This window comes from Salvia hispanica, chromosome 2 (assembly GCF_029641045.1).
Source record: "Salvia hispanica isolate PSC_SH4W2 chromosome 2, Shi_PSC_v1, whole genome shotgun sequence".
Taxonomy (NCBI): domain Eukaryota; kingdom Viridiplantae; phylum Streptophyta; class Magnoliopsida; order Lamiales; family Lamiaceae; genus Salvia; species Salvia hispanica.
The window spans coordinates 37666088-37686838 of record NC_142693.1 but is presented as its reverse complement, the minus strand read 5'-3'; the positions used below and the strand labels follow the sequence as shown (position 1 = coordinate 37686838).

At 34.5% G+C, this 20751-nt stretch overlaps 4 protein-coding genes and 1 non-coding gene across 13 annotated transcripts; 3 read left to right on the top strand and 2 right to left on the bottom strand.

The window, feature by feature from the left end:
• Window positions 1–4896: 4896 nt before the first annotated feature.
• On the top strand, window positions 4897–7140 carry LOC125221340 (S-adenosylmethionine synthase 3-like). Its single transcript, XM_048123466.2, has 2 exons — window positions 4897–5026; window positions 5723–7140. The coding sequence occupies exon 2, from the start codon at window positions 5731–5733 to the stop codon at window positions 6901–6903; it is 1173 nt and encodes a 390-aa protein (XP_047979423.1). The 5' UTR covers window positions 4897–5026; window positions 5723–5730; the 3' UTR covers window positions 6904–7140.
• Window positions 7141–7226: 86 nt separating this feature from the next.
• LOC125221313 (bifunctional cytosolic FAD synthase/FAD diphosphatase-like) lies at window positions 7227–12268 on the bottom strand. 4 transcript variants are annotated; one of them, XM_048123447.2, is made up of 17 exons: window positions 12209–12268; window positions 11660–11785; window positions 11296–11341; window positions 11029–11189; window positions 10797–10914; window positions 10639–10721; window positions 10444–10503; window positions 9967–10215; window positions 9499–9595; window positions 9146–9196; window positions 8914–8994; window positions 8612–8683; window positions 8140–8202; window positions 7902–8051; window positions 7751–7808; window positions 7612–7664; window positions 7227–7507 (listed from the first exon to the last, which is right to left on the bottom strand). In XM_048123447.2, exons 2-17 carry the CDS (start codon window positions 11758–11760, stop codon window positions 7439–7441), a joined length of 1512 nt encoding a protein of 503 aa, XP_047979404.2. In that variant the 5' UTR covers window positions 11761–11785; window positions 12209–12268; the 3' UTR covers window positions 7227–7438. The 4 variants fall into 4 exon arrangements, with proteins under 4 accessions (XP_047979404.2, XP_047979412.2, XP_047979398.2 ...); XM_048123455.2 differs by lacking the exon at window positions 12209–12268 and adding an exon at window positions 12171–12192; XM_048123441.2 differs by lacking the exon at window positions 12209–12268 and adding an exon at window positions 11867–12151.
• A 1220-nt stretch (window positions 12269–13488) lies between these two features.
• Window positions 13489–15585, bottom strand: LOC125202288 (uncharacterized). 2 transcript variants are annotated; one of them, XM_048100664.2, is made up of 6 exons: window positions 15481–15585; window positions 15330–15368; window positions 14228–14387; window positions 13988–14078; window positions 13834–13882; window positions 13489–13758 (listed from the first exon to the last, which is right to left on the bottom strand). In XM_048100664.2, the coding sequence occupies exons 3-6, from the start codon at window positions 14349–14351 to the stop codon at window positions 13717–13719; spliced, it is 306 nt and encodes a 101-aa protein (XP_047956621.2). In that variant the 5' UTR covers window positions 14352–14387; window positions 15330–15368; window positions 15481–15585; the 3' UTR covers window positions 13489–13716. The 2 variants fall into 2 exon arrangements, with proteins under 2 accessions (XP_047956621.2, XP_047956622.2); XM_048100665.2 differs by lacking the exons at window positions 15330–15368; window positions 15481–15585 and having other exon boundaries at window positions 13988–14103; window positions 14228–14365.
• A 1246-nt stretch (window positions 15586–16831) lies between these two features.
• TRNAY-GUA (transfer RNA tyrosine (anticodon GUA)) lies at window positions 16832–16917 on the top strand. The gene is given in 2 exon segments: window positions 16832–16868; window positions 16882–16917. It is a non-coding gene; the product is annotated as a tRNA-Tyr (tRNA).
• Window positions 16918–17213: 296 nt separating this feature from the next.
• Window positions 17214–19770, top strand: CDC25 (Rhodanese/Cell cycle control phosphatase superfamily protein). Of its 5 annotated transcripts, none has more exons than XM_048100740.2 (4): window positions 17214–17372; window positions 17480–17618; window positions 19112–19268; window positions 19603–19770. In XM_048100740.2, the coding sequence occupies exons 1-4, from the start codon at window positions 17242–17244 to the stop codon at window positions 19638–19640; spliced, it is 465 nt and encodes a 154-aa protein (XP_047956697.1). In that variant the 5' UTR covers window positions 17214–17241; the 3' UTR covers window positions 19641–19770. The 5 variants fall into 5 exon arrangements, with proteins under 5 accessions (XP_047956697.1, XP_047956696.1, XP_047956694.1 ...); XM_048100739.2 differs by having other exon boundaries at window positions 19600–19770; XM_048100737.2 differs by having other exon boundaries at window positions 19596–19770.
• The last annotated feature ends 981 nt before the right edge of the window (window positions 19771–20751 follow it).

Genomic DNA, 20751 nt, shown 5'->3' with positions numbered 1-20751 from the left:
TTGAGAGAAATTACTATGCATGATATGCCAACAAAACGGTGTCATTATATTTTGAGTGTTAATTCAAAGACGTGATATATCCGAAACAACGAATAGTCATTTCATATTTGAATTTCCAAATTAGTTTCATTATTTTTTTACTATTGTGAGACAATTGAAAAGAAATTAAACAGTTATGATTTTATATTTTAATTTCAAAAATCATACAGAATAGATCATGAGTCAACAAGAAAAAAATTATGAATGACAATCATCCCTTCGATAAATGTACTAGGGTGGCTTCTTCTTTAATGGAGTAATTTCAATCTTTTTAGACGGTTTTGGGCATGTCATCATAAAGATTAATTGACATAAATAAATCCCATTTTCATATAATTTTTATGTTGAATCGTTGATGTTGCATATGTTGAGAAAAAAGTTATAAAGTAAAAGGTAATTTTGATTCTTGCGCTAAGTCATGCTACAGAATATTTAGCCAAGTCAAAAGAAATAAAGAGAAGAGTGCATGCTCAAATAGTTTAATTAATTTCTACTTCAAAATGTTCCTTCATGTACCAAATATTAATATAAGATATCAACTAAAGTAGTAATTTCCAAAGTAACCAAGACACAAAGAAATTCAAAGAATATAATGAATTTGAACATAATTATCTTTGCTAAGAACATTGTTGTAACTTAATATAAAGTTGTACGGAAGAAAGATATTGAAGTTTTCAACTATATTTGACAATGTTTATTTTTAATTTTTCTAACATTAGAATTTGTAATTGTACATTTTGAATCTTAGACCTCTAAATTACATATATATGAGGTCGCACCATTTGAAATTTTGATGTCTTCAATAAATTGATTGACAAGATTAATGAGAAGCAACTGAAATCCTTTAGATATTTTATTTTTTGGACAAATAGATGGAATGTTATACAAATTAAAGTATGTGTAATAATTTTCTAAAACGTCTTAGAAATATTTTTTATAAAATTATAATGACATATCAATGGTACGTAAGAAGATTAGGTTATAGTAATGGTAAGTGATGTTAGAATAAGCTATTGGAACTCACTTTCATTGCTAATTAATGAGACATTGCAATACTCATATATCGTTGGAATGTACTGATCGTACGCGTTTTATTCATAGTTGAAGTCAAATTTTGGAAGAAAATTATGCGTGACTAGTTATAAATGGGGAAGTAGTTAAATTGAGCTTCACTACAATTTCTTCGTGGGAAATGGTCCAAGTGTAACCATATGATGAACTGGTTGATTAATAAAATCTAGATTAATTATAAGTCTAGCTTCTTAACTCTTAAGTGATATATACAAAGTTCTTTTATTACAAGTCAACCTATGTTTTATGATGGAGATTTTATTATAAATAATCTACTAGTGGATATATTGTGTAGTATTAAATATGACTTATACTTGGTAAACTCTAGAAAGAAAATGTCGCCAAAAAACACATGCATTGTATGAAAGTTTCAACAAAGTTGGCACAAAATTAGGTTCCATTTAATAAACTTAGGTGGCGTATAAATGACTAACAAAATAAACACGAAATTGAATTGCAAAGTGCTACGAATTCTTATAGTGAGAATCCTACTATACTTATCCAATTACAAGATAAAGAATATTATTTGGATTGAAGTTTTATTATTTAATTTTAAAATAATACTACTACTATTAAAGTCGGACATATTCAACAAACTAATCATCAGTCTGATTTTTTATGGACATGCATATTTATATCTGCCTGCAAGATAACTGCAATTTAATGCATGACTATAATTTAGTAGGTTAGACAACAACGTCATAACTCAAATATAATGTCGGGCATAACAGAATAGATTCTCCAATTTTAATTTAGAAAAATAAAATGTAGCTAGATATTAAAAATACAATACAATAGAAGTATAGAACGATGTAATTGGTGATATAATATAGCAACGTTGAAGTTTAATAATAGTGACGATATGAATAATAATGCAATGCCTATTGACTTTGAAATTTAGTAAATTTGTTTTCTTTAGATATTTGAGTATCTCTTATCCACACTATATAAAATTGAAGGTGGTGAATCAGCATGTATAATTTTGAGGCATTTGTTATTTCAAATGAGCATTCACCTAAAAGATTGAAATAAGTAACGACAATAGTCTTTGTTTGCATTGACTTGCATCATAACCAAATTATCAAGGTTATAATAATGCAAGCGTTTGAAAATATTAGAGGGTCGGTTGTGAGTTGACATTTTTCAATCCAGCTAATCTTCTTAGTATTTTAATTTTATTCAAATACTTTACGACCACATAACGATCCTAATTATAAATCTTAATTGTGAATTATTAAAATCGAATTATGAATTAAGTCCTAATTAATCACTGTATGTAATTACTACTACTATTAATTAAGTGGAGTACTAGCTAGTTTGCACTGAAAGAGCTGGTGCAAGAAAGCTTCGGAAGAGTCAGAACTTCTGGGTTGGCTTCTGCAACACTCCATTTTCAATCATTGAGTTTGAAATTTTTTTGTCGTCAGCACTCAAATATTGTGGATGTACGCGATAGAAATTTAAAAATTAAAACTAATTTTATTGTATTTGTTTCACATTGTTCAGAAATTTAGATACGTAATAGATAAAAAATAGAGGTTGGTGTAATTAAAAAGGACATACAACAAAATATTATGTTAGCTTACTAGTAGTTATACTCTAATAACTAACCAATCAATTGTAGCAGATTGATTAGTAGGAAAATCAATGGAGGATTGATTCCGATTTCGGTTCCGATTTCCAATTTAGAAGGATATATTAGTTCATTAACTGAATAATCGATTCAGTTATTAATTGAACCAATCAAATAATCAGTCCTAATTGCATCAACACTGAATTAAATCAAGGAGTAGTAATTAATAAAATTTTAGCAAGAAATTGATAAGTTCTACTTCTCAGATGGGACAAGCTTCCCAATAATTTTGAATTTATTGAGATATTTGTTAAATTTTTATAAATTAAGTTTATTTTTATTTGATTTCAAAAGAAACATGGTTGAAAAGCCCCAATGGGAAATGTCAGACAAAGCCACTGCTCAATTGCTCATAATGGATGCGTTGTACACTTGTACATTTGTATGTACACATTGTTTACCATAATTTATAGATGTGGAATTAATTGATAAAGTGGTGTTTTGTTCACTTAGAAAAAACAAATAAAGCTTTCACCATTTACCATTTACATTTGGTAGGCAGCTGACTACAAATTCAATAACTTGGGCCTGTAATGTTCTCTCCGGGCTTTCTTGATACGGCCTGTTTGCACCGCTCCATAGACTGGATTGGCCCATTTTCAGATTCAAAAACATGAAAAGAAGACCCAACACATGGCATTAGTTTCATTAACTTTTTTACGTGTGACATACGTATAAGTAGCAGACAAACGAATGTTACGTGTGACATACGTATTACTTATGAATTTAACATTACACATAATAAGATACAAATTTAATAAAATTTTAGATACAACTGAGTCATTGTCTTGTACTACCAAAATATTTAACATCCAAACATGGGAAATTATTTAAGGGAAAAAATTGGAATTTGTTTCATCATTCTACCCGCCCACCATCCACCGATATTGTTAAATAAAAAGATATTCAATTAAATAAATACTACTTCATAAACTAAAAATATGTGGTATGCGTGAGATCTCAGGTCAATTGTCATGGTATGGTAAATATTATAATCAATATTTTTCGTAATTTGAAAGGAATGGCGAAAGAATATAACATGTGCGACTACAAAGTTTAAGATCTGTAATCACAATAATTGAACCTCTGCCCATTCACCCATACTTTTTCTTATCATGCGACCGACAATAAATTCACCTTCTATTCTTACATTATAATTTTAGCAAAGAGTGGTTTTTCTTCACATGCGTCTTTTAATTGGTCTATCACATCACATTAACTTCTACTCCTACTAGATCAAATCTAAGTTATGCAAGACAATGTGCTGAATGATCTACTCAATAATGTTGGTAGATCAAATCTAAGTTATGCAAGACAATGTGCTGAATGATCTACTCAATAATGTTGGTAGATCAAATACTTTGATTTAACTTTATATTTAGAGATATAGGTTAGGTTTCAAATAAATCTTAATTTTATACTGTCAAAACTGATGCTAAATATGAATTCTTAAATAAAAAAAAATTGATGGTGGTGATTGAGTTTTTAGTCTGCATTAATATTATGTAAATGCATTAAGAGGTGAAATAATTTCATTGATTTCGAAAATATCCACATTATATTGATATATTATATATACTGCACTTAGAGCATTAAACTGTGTATCATATTTTATTAAATCACAACTACTTGCGAATTCAAAACATACTTCGACAACATTACAATCTTTTCGATATTATATACATTGAACTAGGACAATATGTACATTGACTTAGACATCCTCAGTTCAATGAATGACACTATTATGTAAGTTATTATAGAAATATATAGATTATATTTTTGTGCAATTGAGAATGAGTTTAAGTAGTACAGTAATTAGGAAAATGACATATTTATAGTTATATTAACAAGTTACAGAATTCGGATCATAGTCTTTGATTGGTCGAATAAATCTCAACTAATTTTCCATATATATTTATCAGAACGAGCTGGTGGTTGAATTTTGCTTCAAAGTGCAATACTCCTACCAACTTTGTATCGTATTTATTTTTACGTTTTAATATAAATCTTTACTTAAGAAATATTTTACCTACTCCACTATAGTGTAAAATTGAAGTGAGCCGAAATCAGTAATCACACACCGTCGATCAACTTGGCATATCGCCAGCTGGCGCACCCGATGAAATACAATTGGGTCCCACTAAATGAGTCGGTAGGTGGGCCCCACATGGGAGTTAGAGAGAGAGAGTCATCCGGATCTGCCTATATATTCGCTGCGCCTCCCTCTCCCTCCATAATTCTTCATTCTGCTCTCGCTCGACTTCTCTACGCTCTCCAAATCAGGTAAGCACGCTGAATTGATGCGCAATTATTTCTGTTGAATGTTGCATTCATTCTCCTTTTTAGATCTGTACCATTTCCTACCTAATAAAATGATAGTTTTGTTGTATACCAATCGTGAATCTACTGTTTTGAACTAAATCGGAGGAGTCTGTTGAATAGGAAGAAATGTGGTGGTGGTTCTAGATTTAATTCGTTAGTTTGAGGAGTATATCCAGATCTTTTTCACATTCTGTATTAGGATTCAATCTTCTGGTTTTCAGTTGATTATCTCTGCATTTTCTATTGGATTTTGCGGTTTGATAGCTGATCTCAGTGTGCGAGATTGTGATCGTAGTGTGACCTTGACGAACTATAGATCTATACTGCATCTTGCCTACAAGTAGTCATACTGTTTGTTTTTTGATAAATGATTTTGTTTGTAGATCACTTGGATGAGATGTTTCTCTGTTCTAGTATAATTTTGCCAGAGTTTGTGCATATGCTTATTCTTTTCTAATGGAAATTAACTGAAGTTGTTTTGTGGTGCCTACAAACTTGTTTCCCTTGCTCACTAGAATAAGGAGCTTCCACATTCTATCTATATGCTTCAATAGGATAAAATAGCATAGGAAAAATCAGAAATAAATTTGTTATCCGAAATGCAAGATTTTAGTGAATACATTTGAACTGAGATATACCACCAAATGCTTCTTTCAGGTAGGAACATGGACACCTTTCTCTTCACCTCAGAATCTGTGAACGAAGGGCACCCTGATAAGCTCTGCGACCAAGTCTCCGATGCCATTCTGGATGCTTGCCTGGAGCAGGATCCAGAGAGCAAAGTAGCATGTGAGACCTGCACAAAGACGAACATGGTGATGGTCTTTGGCGAGATCACAACCAAGGCCAATGTAGACTACGAGAAGATCGTCCGCGACACTTGCAGAGGCATCGGTTTCACCTCACCAGATGTTGGCCTCGACGCTGACAACTGCAAGGTCCTGGTGAACATTGAGCAGCAGAGCCCCGACATTGCTCAGGGCGTCCATGGCCACCTTACCAAGAAGCCTGAGGAGATCGGAGCTGGTGATCAGGGTCACATGTTTGGCTACGCTACTGATGAGACGCCCGAGCTCATGCCCCTCACTCATGTCCTTGCAACCAAGCTTGGAGCCAAGCTCACTGAGGTGAGGAAGAACAAGACCTGCCCCTGGCTGAGACCTGATGGCAAGACACAAGTCACCGTTGAGTACAGGAATGAGGGTGGCGCCATGGTTCCGATTAGAGTCCACACCGTCCTCATCTCAACTCAGCACGACGAGACTGTTACCAATGAGCAGATCGCAGAGGACTTGAAGGAGCATGTCATCAAGCCGGTGATCCCTGCGAAGTACCTTGACGACAAAACCATCTTCCATCTGAATCCGTCTGGCCGGTTTGTGATCGGTGGCCCGCACGGGGATGCTGGGCTGACTGGCAGGAAGATCATCATCGACACTTATGGTGGCTGGGGGGCTCATGGGGGAGGCGCTTTCTCCGGGAAGGACCCGACCAAGGTGGACAGGAGTGGCGCGTACATTGTTAGGCAGGCAGCGAAGAGCGTGGTGGCTTCAGGGTTGGCTCGTCGTTGCATTGTGCAGGTGTCGTATGCTATTGGTGTTGCGGAGCCATTGTCGGTGTTCGTTGATACGTACAAGACGGGGACGATTCCAGATGTGGAGATCCTTGGGCTGATCAAGGAGAGCTTCGACTTCAGGCCGGGGATGATGGCGATCAACCTCGACTTGAAGAGAGGAGGCAACCAGAGGTATCAGAAGACGGCTGCTTATGGTCATTTTGGGCGTGATGATGCTGATTTTACGTGGGAGACTGTCAAGACACTCAAGCCTAAAGCTTGAGATTTTTAGGAGGCGGATTGAATAATTATACATATGAGTGAGGGAAATTGGAGGGTGGAGTTATTTGTTTCAAGATTTATTTTTTCTTCACACGTTATCTGTTGTCAAAATTTCATGTCTGAGTTTAATTACAAGTAAAATAGCGTGGTGATGGAGATGTAAAATCACCTAAAGCTTTCTACTCCATTACTTGTAATAAATGGATTACTATAATGTATGACACGTAAGTTTTTTATACGCACACAAAAAGAGGCTAATTATCAGATCACCACAAGTATGTGTGTTTGCTCATATTGTCTAATTTCAAAATATACAGAATAACGTACATGGAATTGGGCTTTGATTAGAGATGTAAAAAGGTTGATTAAATTACAATAAGTATGGGTGTTCATACGGCAACTGTATACGGTAGTCCAAGTATTAGATATGAAAAGTAAATCCTTAGTTGCCAAGCTCAACATAGTACATCCAGCAAATGTGAAATGTGGGATTTTGATAAAATTCCAAGGGAGCAAAGTGTAATAACTTTAGGTAGTCACTCAATTTCCTTACAACCAAACTTGTTGCATAATGCATCGGCAGCTGTTGAAATTCTTGATTTATCCTGAAAACCAAAGTCAATCAATTTCACTTGCCCATCTCCATCCCCACTTCACTTAGGAAAACACACCCAAAGAATTGTCGAGATATAAAGATTGATATACATACCTTGCCTTTTACTGTTATGATCAAAGAGCCTCCTCTTGATTCACGATACGCCCCTTCACGCCCCAAGAAAATCGGATTAGGAAACTACAAACCCTAAAAAGAACGATGAATATATAGTTTGTGATGAGAGAATTCTTACCAATGTAGAGATCAGGGAATTTACAACACATTTCAGACAGAGGCTGAGCTGCATCAACCTGCATTATAGATTATTGAAGCTCACATTTCTAAGAAAGACTAAAAACACTATGTAAATGAGGATATATGCACAGCGGATGGGTAAGACTCACATCAGAAAGTGTTGTTGCCAGTCTCTTTGAAATAAATGGTTCGGAGATTACTAGTCCGTTGGACGGCATCAGATCAATCAAGCAATCCCACTCCTTTTCCAGCTCAGAAGCATTTGTTGCAGTAAGAATGATGACATTTTGGCACTTGATCTACGAGGCGTAAATGGAAAATTTTAACAACCATACTGCATTAGATGAGACAGAAATGGTGAATCCAAAAATTACATTTTAAACTTACCAAAGGAACTCTCAGTTTCTCATGATGCAGCAGCTCCGTGATGCCTTCGGGCAACTGTGCCATCTGAAAGGGAAAATCAGCAAAAAGTTTTTTCATAAAGAATTACCCCTTTCTCAACATGAACTGCCAACTTTTACAAAATTTGATTCTCACAAACAATTATATGTATCTAGAAGATCTACCTCTCGTCGTAAGCAAATCAAGACACAACATATTTGAAGAACTATATCCAGGCATCTAGGTAATTGAAAAACAAAATAGCATCTGAAGAAACATCTTTCAACACATAACAAGCAAATAAAACAGTAAAATTCATCTCATAAAATCGAAGTTGCAAACAAAGAATACTAGGCCATCGTCCAATTCATTGCATAAACATTTTTGTGATTTTCATTAATCACTTCTCGCGTGTTTCAAGATGCAGCTTCAGTAGACTAAAACAAAGCAGTAAAGAAAGTAAACAACATGTTACCTCATTCCTATCTCCTGTGCACCTTTCACCTAGTATATGCCTCAAATATTCTTCAAATTCTTCGTCAGGGGCCTTCAGGGAAAAAAGTAAAACAGTGTGAGTAAATACAGTAACACTGGATATACAGCTAGCTCGATATATTTGCGACACCAGCAAAAAAGTCACAAAATTTCTCTGTTCCTACTAGAGCATAAGATAGACCACTAATTTAATAAGGCCGACCACGGCAACAGCCGACACTTAGTACCCCAACTATCAAATCACACGTAAAACTAGAGATTAATTATAGTTAGATAATTTACCATTCGAACGCCAAAAGCTTTAGCAACACCAGCTACAGTGAGATCTGAGGGCAGTGGGCCGACCCCTCCATATATGAAAACCTACATCAACAGTTTTGAGTATCAATGCCGCATCGAGGTGAAATTACATCATATAATCCTCTCATACCAAAAGTTGGTGACAGCTGTCTCTCATACTTCCCCACACACAAAAAAAAACTATAAAAGCTGACTCATACTGCAGAAGGTTTACCATATCACAAGTGGACTTTAGTCGCTCGACTTCATCTGCTACAGAGTCAATCTGGAAAGATAATATCGATGATTAGAATACTTAAACAGGAAGTCAACGAAAGGGAGTATTCAGACATATCTATAAGCAAAAACTTAAAACTGCACTACATAAAAATTCACAAACCAAGCTGCCAATTTAGTCGATATAAAGAAAATTATGGATACTGAGTCGAGGTGCATAGATTAACCATCAGAACATATAATTATGACTACCATGTCTATGTAAGTTTGCTAACAATGTACATTATAATAATATATAAAAATAATAGTGAGAAACAGCATTAAGGATATGTGTGAAAATTCAAAACTCACATCATTTCGGCTAACAGCAATATGTGAAACAGCCCACCCCACAGAGTGGAGCTTTCTACACAGTATGGGCATCATCCGATCCTCGACAGTGCCGAACCTGAGCTATGGATCCAACACAAAATTCTCACTTAGAAAGAAGTCTCCGTGGGAGCTGCAATAGAAATATACACTACATTTATGCAGACCACTATTTCCGGATAGGTTATCCTTTTCCTTTAGATGCAAAGTTTGTCATGACAAGATGCAAATAGGTCGTTTCTAATTATCAAAAATCTGATACCTCTATCAGATACGACCAAACAAGATACTGAGACACTGAAATAGTGAAATTAGAAAGATAGAATTCCAAACACAGCAATGCTTGACAGCCAACCTCATTTATAAATACCACATAATAAGGGCATCAAGGAACATGGAGAAAAGGTCAATATATTTTTGCAATAGAACAATCACAAACAAAAAACTTACAGAATTTCGTCTCCCACAGTAATGATCGAGGCCGTAAAATTTCTTTTCAAATGTGAGTCATCCTGCTTAAAGCCATTGCTAGTAGCAAGTGATGGCTGAGATGTGCCCTTTTTGACTCTTCCTGCTCTTTCCAATCTTCCGTCCGGAAGCAGATATGCAGGTTTGTAATTCTGTTCAGTGCCGTTTGTCTTGCTACGGCACAATAGTGCATTAGGAACTGTATCGTGAATGCTACCAATTGAAGTGTAACTGCAGAAACAAATTACAATAGTAGAATGACTGAGTACCAAACAGTGAAAACAAAATCCACAAAGGAAAAGAAAGAACGGGGCCCAACAAATTTATTGCCTGAATGTATGTAAGGTAACAGGAAACATATAAATGTTCCCTGCATATATAAGCAAAATAGAATTAAGTAAATGCTATAAGGTTTTACATTTTTATCAATAAATTTTGAAGCATGGAGTGAAGATTTACCCTTGATCATAAAGGCTGCAGTATGGAACCTTGCAAGTCAAGAGAAAGGCCCAAACATCTCTGCCATGAAACATTAAAAGGTGAAACCTCATATTAATGCAGAAAGACATAACGATCCTATATACGTGATGTAACATACCATGAATATGAATTTGGAAAAGAAATGCACACACAACTTTGATCTACTGAACTGACCTGTATGACCAATCCAAGATGGGATTCACTCTCATGAAAGCTGGCCATCCAGGTGAACTCGGTGAGAACTGCTCTTGCCCAACCTGAAGATTAAGACCATTTTCTCAGTCGTACTAACTTTTTATGTTCAAAAACCTAAGAGCAAGTTGTAAACATACAGCAGTTGGATCACCAATTCGAACACCGAGAAAAATAGCTCTAATAGGATGTGCTTTTAAAAGGGCCTCCAAGCCAGACTTGAAATCTAGGCGAATGATGTCCATCTGCAATTTATAGCTGCCAAATTGTAAACAACATATAAATAGTCAATCATAAATAACTTTAAATTTAAAAGATTAGAGAAAAGGGTATAGAGTTGTATGGGGGTAGAGGAAGTTTATATTGACATACATAGATGCTGTGTCATAAGTGAATGAGTTGATTTCAGGGAAAACTGAAGAACTCTCGAAATAAATGGTCCGTATTGGAAATGTTATTTCAGCATCATCGCCTGACAGATTCTTTCCAACCTCATGTAAATAATGGCCTGCCCTAAGAAGGTGCAACAAAACCTGCCGGAACAGAATCGTGTATACCATTATCAGATTCTTCAAAATGGGAAAGGCATGATGAGTTTTGCATGGGAGACCGACCCTGTGCGTCTATGTAAGAACTTACAGTTGAATCTTTTCCACCATTAAAGCTGAAGGCGACCTCTTCAACACTGTTGATATAATCACTTTAGTGTTTAATCAATTTTTATCTGCTGCGCTAATAACAACGCTAAAGAACCATAGCTATATACTCGCATCAACGACTAAAATCATATAAAACGCCCATATATATTGCTTTCCTTCAACTGAAACATGCCTCAAGGAAAGCACGCGAGTTTCTACAACATTTTTTCCTCAACACAACAATGCAAACCTAGATCTCATATTTCCACCAGTTCACCACAATCAAGCATTTGAAATCATCATTTATACTAAAATTAAAAAAAAAAACTCAAAGCTGAGGGAAAACACAAAAGAAAGGCACGTACGAGTAAAGAGCAAGAGCTCTTTGGATTACGTAGACGGCATTGTTGTACTTTGTCTTCAACCTTATGTCATCACTTTCTCTTATAGCTTTATCGATCTCCATTTTGACTTTATATCAAACAATCCTTCTGCACGGTTCCAAAAGGACATAAAATTTTCACACAACAAAGAGAATCAAACAAAATCATCTTCGAATTCATGAAACTGACATAAAAAAGTAGTTTTCTAGAAATACCACAACAAATGCCCACTTCCAATCAATCCTCTTTCTGAAAACCAAATTATCAATTTTTCAGTAAACTCGAGATATATTTCATGGTCAAGAACCACAAATCGGTTAGTTAGATGAAAAACTTAATTGGGTTTTCCACAGATTCAAGACATTCAAATTTAACGATTTAATTGGAAAAAAAAACTAAATCTTCACAGCCAATTACGTCTAACGATAATATACTGCTGAATGAATCAACACGGAAATAAAGGCACATTAAATACGCAAATTCAGATATTTACTTGGAGATTTAAGCTGGAAAAAACGCAGGAAACGTTACCTGGTTTCAAGACTCGTGGAGAGTAGGATTTAAGAAGGTTCGCATATTTATAAGAATCCTCGCATTTTATTTATTTTCTTATTCGGACTAATTTTCGGTTTGCTCAACAATAAAATTAAAAAATTTGTCTCCATTGATAACCGAACAATAAATTATCAATTTTTTTAGAATTTTTCTTAAACGAATCAATACTTATTTTAAATATATCCCATATGCAACTCCCGTTGTTTTTATTTTTATATTTACACTATTAATTTTTCAATATATATTCCAAGTGAAATTGATTCAAGGGAAATCAAAATATATAACGTTGAATTCAAAGATTGAGTGAAAAGGATTGCTTTCTTTTCAACGTTCGTATTTCTCATCCTCTCTTGTTATTTAGATTTTAGATAAGTTTCACCTTGAGCTGAATATTCTTAAAATGATTGGTTTGTAATGCAAACTTTTGCAGTCTTCTCTTTGTTGATACCGAACTTTATGGCTTATCTTTTTAGATAGTAAACTAAATGAAAAAGTTTTGATATAAAAGTGTTTTTCTTTATTTTCCTTCATTGGAAAATGTACTCTTAATTTTATGCATTACAGTATATTGAAGCAAATGTTGTGATTCGTGTTCTCCTTTTATCCGATTAAAGAAACTTTTTAGCAAAATGTGGTATCAAATTCTTTTGATAGTGAATTTGTGATACAAAATGTGGTATCAAATTCTTTTGATAGTGAATTTGAGATACAAAATGTGGTATCAAATTCTTTTGATAGTGAATTTGTGATATTTAGTAGTCATTATCAAATACAAATATCTTGATAATATTATGCTTTTTAAATTTCTTTTGGTTAGATATATGCACTTGGCTTTGTACTATGACTTATAGAAGTCATTTTCAAATACAAATATATGTAGTATCAATCTAATTTTGGGGGGTATTGGTCCTTTTCGAATACACACCTAATTAATGTATGTATATATTTAAACCAAATAGTATTATCTAAAAGTTTATCATAAAAACAAACTTTGTGTCTCAATTCGGGTTTTCAGATGGGAACCACCTATCGAATAGATAACAATAATATGTCTTTATAATTATATAAGGTACCAAGTCAAAGAATTGATTCGGAAAAGTCAATGCAATAATTCCAACAAAAATTGCGAAGTTTCTGAGGAAAATCCACCGCGAATCCAATTATTCAACAGATAAATTTCAATAAGAAATTGCATAGGAAATTCAAGCAGCCACAAAAAAATACAAGTTGCAATTGTCTTTGACCACCATTTCAAATTGATAATTAAAATATAAAAATAGAACACAAAAATTGTTAGTACATGGAAATTTCATTATTTGTATATTACTAGTACTATAAATTTATAATTCAAGTAATACAGTAGCATCTACGAAGCCAGTAAAGTGAAAGAAGCATTCCACAAATTTAATCGCAATCTTGAAAACACAACACAAGCAATACCTCCAATTTTGAAACTCCTACATCAACAATTCATTTTTCTCGATTTAGTCTTCTTCCCATGCTTCAACCAACAATTCGACCATCTTCTGCTCGTGTAGAATGCAGCTGTCAAAAACGCATAAAACTGAAAAGACTCGTGAAAATTTGGTTGAAGAGCTTACGGATAAAGGAACTGGTCCATCAATAGGCACCTCCTTGAACGTGCTCGAGCTAATGATCAAAACATTACAGAAATATGAACTTTTATTAACAATTGTTTTGATCATTCCCATTTTGTTGATTAGGATAGAAGAAGAGATGTGAGTACGAACATACCAGTGCATCGTTGGCTCCCTAGGCTTTCTTTGGGAAACACTAGATCGATCATCTCTCCAAGCTCTTCTCATTTCATGCCAGGCTATTGCGGCTGCAGGAGTAGACCCAAATAGATTCTAAGATACGCCGCTCAAAAACAAAAAAGGAAGAGATCAGTATAATCCATTAACTGAAGAATACTTCTAAGGAACAAGAAACAAATTATACTTCAAGAAACATAAGGGGTTGCAAGGGAATAACCATAGTTGACAAAGAGACTGTTGCGGTCATCTTCATTAGCAGTCCTCTTTTCTATATTCACAACACCCGAACCTCCCAGACAGTGGTCTGTGTATAGGCAAAAATTGATGGTGTTACTGTCCATCTTCAGAAAGAAGAATGGCCACTAGCTTTCCAGATGCTGAAACAACACAGATGTAATCAGAAAAAGGCTTAAAACAAGATGGTTCAACACATTACACTCACACGAAAACACTTCACTATCAAGCTCAAACAACAGTGATCCGGTGAGGTAGAAAGAAATGGGAAACGAGAGAGTATAAAAATTTCCATAAGGAATGGATTTCATTCTTTGATGCCAAAAAGTACTTGATATTAAAACTAAATTGAGCTACTTACCATCAAGAATTATCAGAACAAATTAAGACAACAAGGGAAGGTTAAAGTATTTCAACCACAGGTAACTAATGAGATTTGAATGCATTGAGCAATAAAATTATCCCAAGTAGTAACACTTATTTTCTGCACCCCCGTTGTCTCAAATCAAGAGGCACTACTATCAACTTGATATCTATGAATTCAACAAACAAGCCTCACATGCTCCACATAATCATTTATAGTCATATAATGCATGTGAAGGGTTCTTGATCTCTACAAAACAACCGAGTCATTGTAGAAATATGAGTAAGCAACTGTCCAATAAAACTTATGCTTGATTGTTTATCCACTTTCAACTATAACAAAGCCTTCATCCTATTACTCGGTTTCTACACCCAGAAGCAATGTGAATCCTCAATGTACTGTTTCACACAATCTGCAAACCAAAATCAATAGGCCATAGTCATGCATACACTATCACTCACTTTCTACATCTGCAGTGCTCAATGGCACTCAATTCAATAGCCAAATTTGAATTCAATTACAGAAGCCCACAACAGCATAGCTTCGAAATTTTTAAAATATACGAACCCACATTAAAAGCAATCAGAGCTAAAGTTGGCAACAAGAGCCGATGATAAGAGTTGTAGATAACATGGATGATTCTTCCAAGCTCAAAACAACAAGCATTTCATTCAATAACTAACAACGAGTTTCGAGAAATAAGAAAAGAAAAAGGCATAACCTTCAAAAAAGAGATATGGGATTTCGGTTTAACTTCAAACTGCAAATGTTAGCAAACTATCTTTAGATGTTTATCAGGAAAGAATGTGAATAGTTTCAACTTTCAACAACAAAAAATTGTAGTTGAGTTGTATATGTTCTTCGTTATTGACCTGGAAATACCCATCAGCGTTTGAGCTGGATTGCGAGTTTGAGGTCCACTGAAAATGTGATCGGATTGCCCATTGTTTTCCCAATTATTATAAGAATAAAAGTATTTTAAATTTTGTCATAATTTTAATGAGTACTCCCTTCATCGCATAATATCAGTCACTTTTAGTGTAAGTACTAGTTTTAAGAAATACAAAAATAGTGGATTGGAAAAATTAATTGAACATGTGGTCCACTTTTTGTACTATTAGTTTTATAATGGAATATGAGTAAAGTGAATGAGTGGAATGTGTGACCTAATTACGATAAAAGTGAAATGTAACCCTTAATATGTGGGATGGACCGAAATGAAAATGAAAATATGAATTATATCTCATTCGATCATATTAAAATAATCTTATAATTTTTAATTTTTAATGAATATGCTGTTTTTTATGACTCTATGAGTACATATAGAATTGATTCAAACTCGAATTACATTGGATAGTTTATCTCTGAATTTTTAATTTTTTGTCAAATTCTAATTTTGCATATTAATCAGTGATATAAATTATAAATGTATATTATTAAATTATTGATTTATTCTAATTTTGCATGAATTAAAATTTTAGCGCTGATAATTTTATTCAACCAAAATCATATTATTACTAAATTAAATAAATTTTTTGATTGGTTGTAAAATCAATAGAAATAAATGGTTTTGATAATTTAGCGATATATTTGAAGTTGATATACAAATAAGAATTAAAACAAAGTATAGAATTATTTCAAATTTAACAAATAAGAGAAAAATACGCGTATCTAATAGGGAAATTGGTCTAAACTATGAACTTTGCCTAAAATTTGGTATTTCCCATGAACTTTGAAATTGGTATATAATATTACGAACTTTGCATTTTGTTTGGTATTTCCCGAACTCACTCAAATAAGATATTTTCATCAAAATCTTATTTAACATAGGCAACCGTGATATGTTTTATAATATTTGAAACCACTTTTTAAGTTCATAACATGTAGCATAAAAAGTCACGTTGAAAACCAAGTTGATTTAATTTTGTCAAGTATGATAAAAGCCTCGTAAGTTAGTCAAATATAGTAATAAACATGTCGTGGAAAATACCAAACAAAATGCAAAGTTCGTGATATTATATACTAATTTTAAAGTTCATGGGAAATATCAAATTTTAGGCAAAGTTCATGGTTTTAGAGACCAATTTTCCTATCCAATATGTATTGGCATATTGCTAATAAAACCTGCTCTTTATTATTTTACCTTCACCAATAGGCGTGCTTTAATTTTTTATACTGGCATGAATGTTGTTATATAAAATAGAACTAAGATTTTAACAACAACCGACCTTAGCTCAGTTGGTAGAGCGGAGGACTGTAGTATGTCTGCTGAAATCCTTAGGTCGCTGGTTCGAATCCGGCAGGTCGGATTTTTTAAAATGATTTTTATTTGTTGTTTGGAATCTAAGAAACTAATATCTCACTCATCCTACCTCTTTCATATATTTGCAACATTGATTTAATTTAGTAAAAATTTACTCCTAATTAGTTGACCGAAATATTTTTAAGACTTATTTGCGTGTAAGTTTTCCGATGACTTGATCTCACCCTACATTGTTTAATGGTAAATGGTAATGGTGATGCGAAATGCTAATGCCCAGTCAAAAAATCATTTCTCTATTTTAATATTGGATTCCCTTTCCGCATGTTATAAGGGCCCAATTTGCGGCCCATGAAAGGAAAGTAAAGAAACAATGAGTGGGGAAGACGAGTCTGCGGCATCACAAGCAGCAGCGGAGGAGATGGCGCGTAGCATCACCTACATCACCGGCTCTCAGCTACTCCCGCTCATCCGCCGCCCTAACATCGCCATCATCGACGTCAGGTGACCTTCCGACCCATCATCATATTTTTCTACTAGCTGAATCAATTACTCATTACGACGATTTGATTGGAGTCAAAGCTTGTTTCTTTCTCAAAATCTAATTTTAGGGATGACGAGAGGAGCTACGACGGCCATATAGCGGGATCCTTACACTACGCGAGCGATACGTTTATGGACAAATTACCGAATCTCGTTGAAGCTACCAAAGGCAAGGATACTCTCGTTTTCCACTGCGCTCTAAGCCAGGTATGCTATTCATTTCTTCCAATTTTTTCTGTATTTATAGGTCAATATTTTTTATCCATGTTTGGCGATCATACTTGATCTTTTCCCCCTGCGGTTTGCCATAGTAGATTTAGGGTTATTGGCATAAGTTTTCTTCAATCATAAATAGCTATTGGATTACGTGGTTATATGTTGTTTTACTGAGATTCTGCCCTATATCGGTTCTGGGTAGAAGATTAGAACTTAGAGACCTCACAATCATATTCTGTTCCTAAGTTTACTTTGGAGAATTGAGAATTTTGCAAAGCAGTGTAACAATTTTCATGGTGATAGTTGGTTCAATTTGGGAGGGCTTTAGTTCAAGAGTATAGTTGAATTCAGCTGGCCAAAACTGTTAATGTATTGTTTTGCTCCTAACCTTGTGTTTGTGTGATTTTTAATGCATCATGATGCGTTTTCTATTGGGGGGTGGGTTGGCTACTTTTTTCTCCTGCTGTAACTTTTTTCTTTTTTTCTATTGTAAGTATTATCTCTCAAGCCAGAATCATGGAATGACTAGATTACTCGTATTGAATTGCTAGCTCAATTGATCTTTGATGCCGTCTGAACAACCTCGGTTCAATTGGAATAAGCCTGTGAGTGATTTTTTGGTATGATAAGGCATGCTGAGTCTTATAGAGTAAAGAGCATATCAGATGGCACAGCTTCTAATCTCTATTAGTAATATATCTACCTTCCTCTGCTTTAGTGATCGATGTAGGTTGTTTTGTTTCAGTAACTGCAGTTTTGAAATTGCTTGGCTTCTTTTGGTGTTATTATCCCAGCTAAATAACTGAAAGAGGAGGAAACCTTGCAGTTGAGTGCAGTATATAATAAATAACACTCTGGTTTTGGCTTTTGTATCATGAATCCGTGATAGTGACTCTTGGATCTAATAGTGGGTTGTGTAGTGGTTCTGGTGCTGGTTGTTTTTAGTCATTAGTTCTAAGTGTAGCTAATGTGGTTCGAGTAATAATGCTATAGCAGCTGCAGAGAGTTGGAAATCCTGCACTTGACAGGAGTTACAAGCTTACAACTGTTGTGGCAGGAATTTTTTTGTTGTCGAACATTGGAGTATAAATGAGAAGGGAAACCACAAAATTCAGATATACTATCAAATTTCTAACAGAAAACTTGGGGTCAGAAAAATGAAATGATTGAGAACAGAGAACTCAAAAAGTAGTATTGTACTGCCACAACACATATTCTGCTATTGTATTCCTTTTCTTGGTAGCTTTTACTCCTTAATACACACATTATGTGATCCTTTATCAGCCATGATTTAGAGATAACCTTTGCCACCAACACACTATAATCACTGCTTTTCTTTTTTGAAACATTAGCACTTTAGACAATCCTGTTTGCTTGATGCCTTGCTCCTGCATCTGTTTCAATAACGGCTCGAGACTTTGCATCTTCCCATTTTATATTGAATAAGACCAGCTTTCTGAGTACAGGGTGCCAAATTTTTGCAGGTTCGAGGACCCAAATGTGCTCGAAGGTTTGCTGAGTATGTTGCTGATGCAAAAGATTTGGGAGTGAAAGATATAGTGGTTCTCGAGCGTGGATTTAATGGTTGGGAATCTTCTGGTAGGCCTGTTTGCCGCTGCAACAACATTCCCTGCAAGGGTGGTGAGTCAAAACCATAATGCTTCTGTGAAGATAGGTGGCTGCAAGAAAATAATTTTTGCTATAGCCCTGGTGATGGGACAATTGCATTGATATTAATTTACAAGTAATATTGTGAGGAATTATCTGCACTACTTAATTAATTCGTTATGTTTAATGGTATATTTTCTTGTTGTATGTTACTATGTATATTGGCCAGACTTCAAAGAACGGAACGTGAATAATAAACTTATGGGATAGATTGCTGGATTTATCACAATCTGCACCCTTTACATCATTTTTCAATCATTGCAGTTAAAACACTAATTTTCAGTTTTGTACTTTTTCAAGATAGCAGAAGATCATCCAAGATTCAAGATTTCTGGGCTTGTTTGAATCGAAAGATTGGCCTTACCGAGAAGAGTTGAGGGTTTTCATTTTCAGATTATTGTAGAAAAGTTCCCCCAACATTTTAGTAGTGTTGTAGTGCTACATTTCTAATCAATTCGAGACGCTTCATTGTTTATTTTTCTCCACAGTTTTCTACCTTCTATCTACACTACTCTAAAATTCCTTAGTTCCCTCATTCTCGTTCTTCATTTATCTTCACACTTCTCTCCACACGGCCACTATCTAACGCTGCCACAGCCACAGCCACCCTCCGCTCTCCACCAGCACCACTGCATCCTCAGATCTATAGTGATCAGTGCACACTTCTAATCTGTGAGTTCACCCATTTCGTAGTAGGATTAGATTACCAAGCAAGTCTCTGGTATACTAATATGAGTTCAACCAGTTCATATTAGCATTTCTGACTTGTTTGATTACCATTCTTATCCGGTATCAGTGAGTTCAAAATTATTCGAAAAAGTAGATATATAGGAGAGTTGATGATTTAGAAAATTCCGATTAAAAGTTATAGTATGAAGTTTTAATCACTTCAATAAAAATTATCTACCCCATATTTAGGTTTAAAAGTTATTGGAGTGGAGTACTAATTTTAAATATACTTTGAAATGGCTCCTCTAAAATATGTCCACAGCTAATAATGTACGTATTTTGGTAAGTACTACTACATTAGTTAAAATTTTTAAATTACAAAAAAGAGTTGAAAACCGTGATTTATTCCTTAGGCAAAATATAAAATTAAAAACAATAATTGGTTAGCATAAGCGAGTTGCACACCAGAAAAACTAGTCCAAATTCACTCGCATTCGGCGGCCACTCCGACAGTCAATCCGGACATGGAAATCCTCTATTTTCCTCAATTGCTCCCGATATTATCTTAGCACACCATCTTCTGATGGTAAGTCATCCTGTTGTGCAGGTTTGCTTGGCGTGTTTGTTGCCATTGTTTCTCGTCCCAATCGTTAACTTACTGCCGATCATCTTCGATTTGATCATGATACCTTCAATTGTTATATATAGATTTTATGGAACTCAATTGATTTGAGGCTAAAATATTTGAGGTTCGTGCCTATCACTATGTGTTATTTAAATTTAAATA

Bases quoted from the DNA above. Each gene is read 5' to 3' on its own strand.
- LOC125221313 (XM_048123447.2), bottom strand. From the start codon at position 11,760: ATGGAGATCGATAAAGCTATAAGAGAAAGTGATGACATAAGGTTGAAG. The intron at 10,722-10,796 runs GTATGTTTACAA...CTTAATCTTCAG, and splicing joins GAATTGGTGATCCAACTGCT to GTTGGGCAAGAGCAGTTCTC. The intron at 7,508-7,611 runs GTATGTATATCA...TTTGGTTTTCAG, and splicing joins TCATAACAGTAAAAGGCAAG to GATAAATCAAGAATTTCAAC.
- CDC25 (XM_048100737.2), top strand. From the start codon at position 17,242: ATGAGTGGGGAAGACGAGTCTGCGGCATCACAAGCAGCAGCGGAGGAG. The intron at 17,619-19,111 runs GTATGCTATTCA...AAATTTTTGCAG, and splicing joins TCCACTGCGCTCTAAGCCAG to GTTCGAGGACCCAAATGTGC. The intron at 19,269-19,595 runs GTGAGTCAAAAC...TACTTTTTCAAG, and splicing joins CAACATTCCCTGCAAGGGTG to ATAGCAGAAGATCATCCAAG.
- LOC125221340 (XM_048123466.2), top strand. From the start codon at position 5,731: ATGGACACCTTTCTCTTCACCTCAGAATCTGTGAACGAAGGGCACCCT.
- LOC125202288 (XM_048100664.2), bottom strand. From the start codon at position 14,351: ATGGACAGTAACACCATCAATTTTTGCCTATACACAGACCACTGTCTG. The intron at 14,079-14,227 runs GTTATTCCCTTG...CTACTCCTGCAG, and splicing joins CAGTCTCTTTGTCAACTATG to CCGCAATAGCCTGGCATGAA. The intron at 13,883-13,987 runs GTATGTTCGTAC...TTTGATCATTAG, and splicing joins AGGGAGCCAACGATGCACTG to CTCGAGCACGTTCAAGGAGG.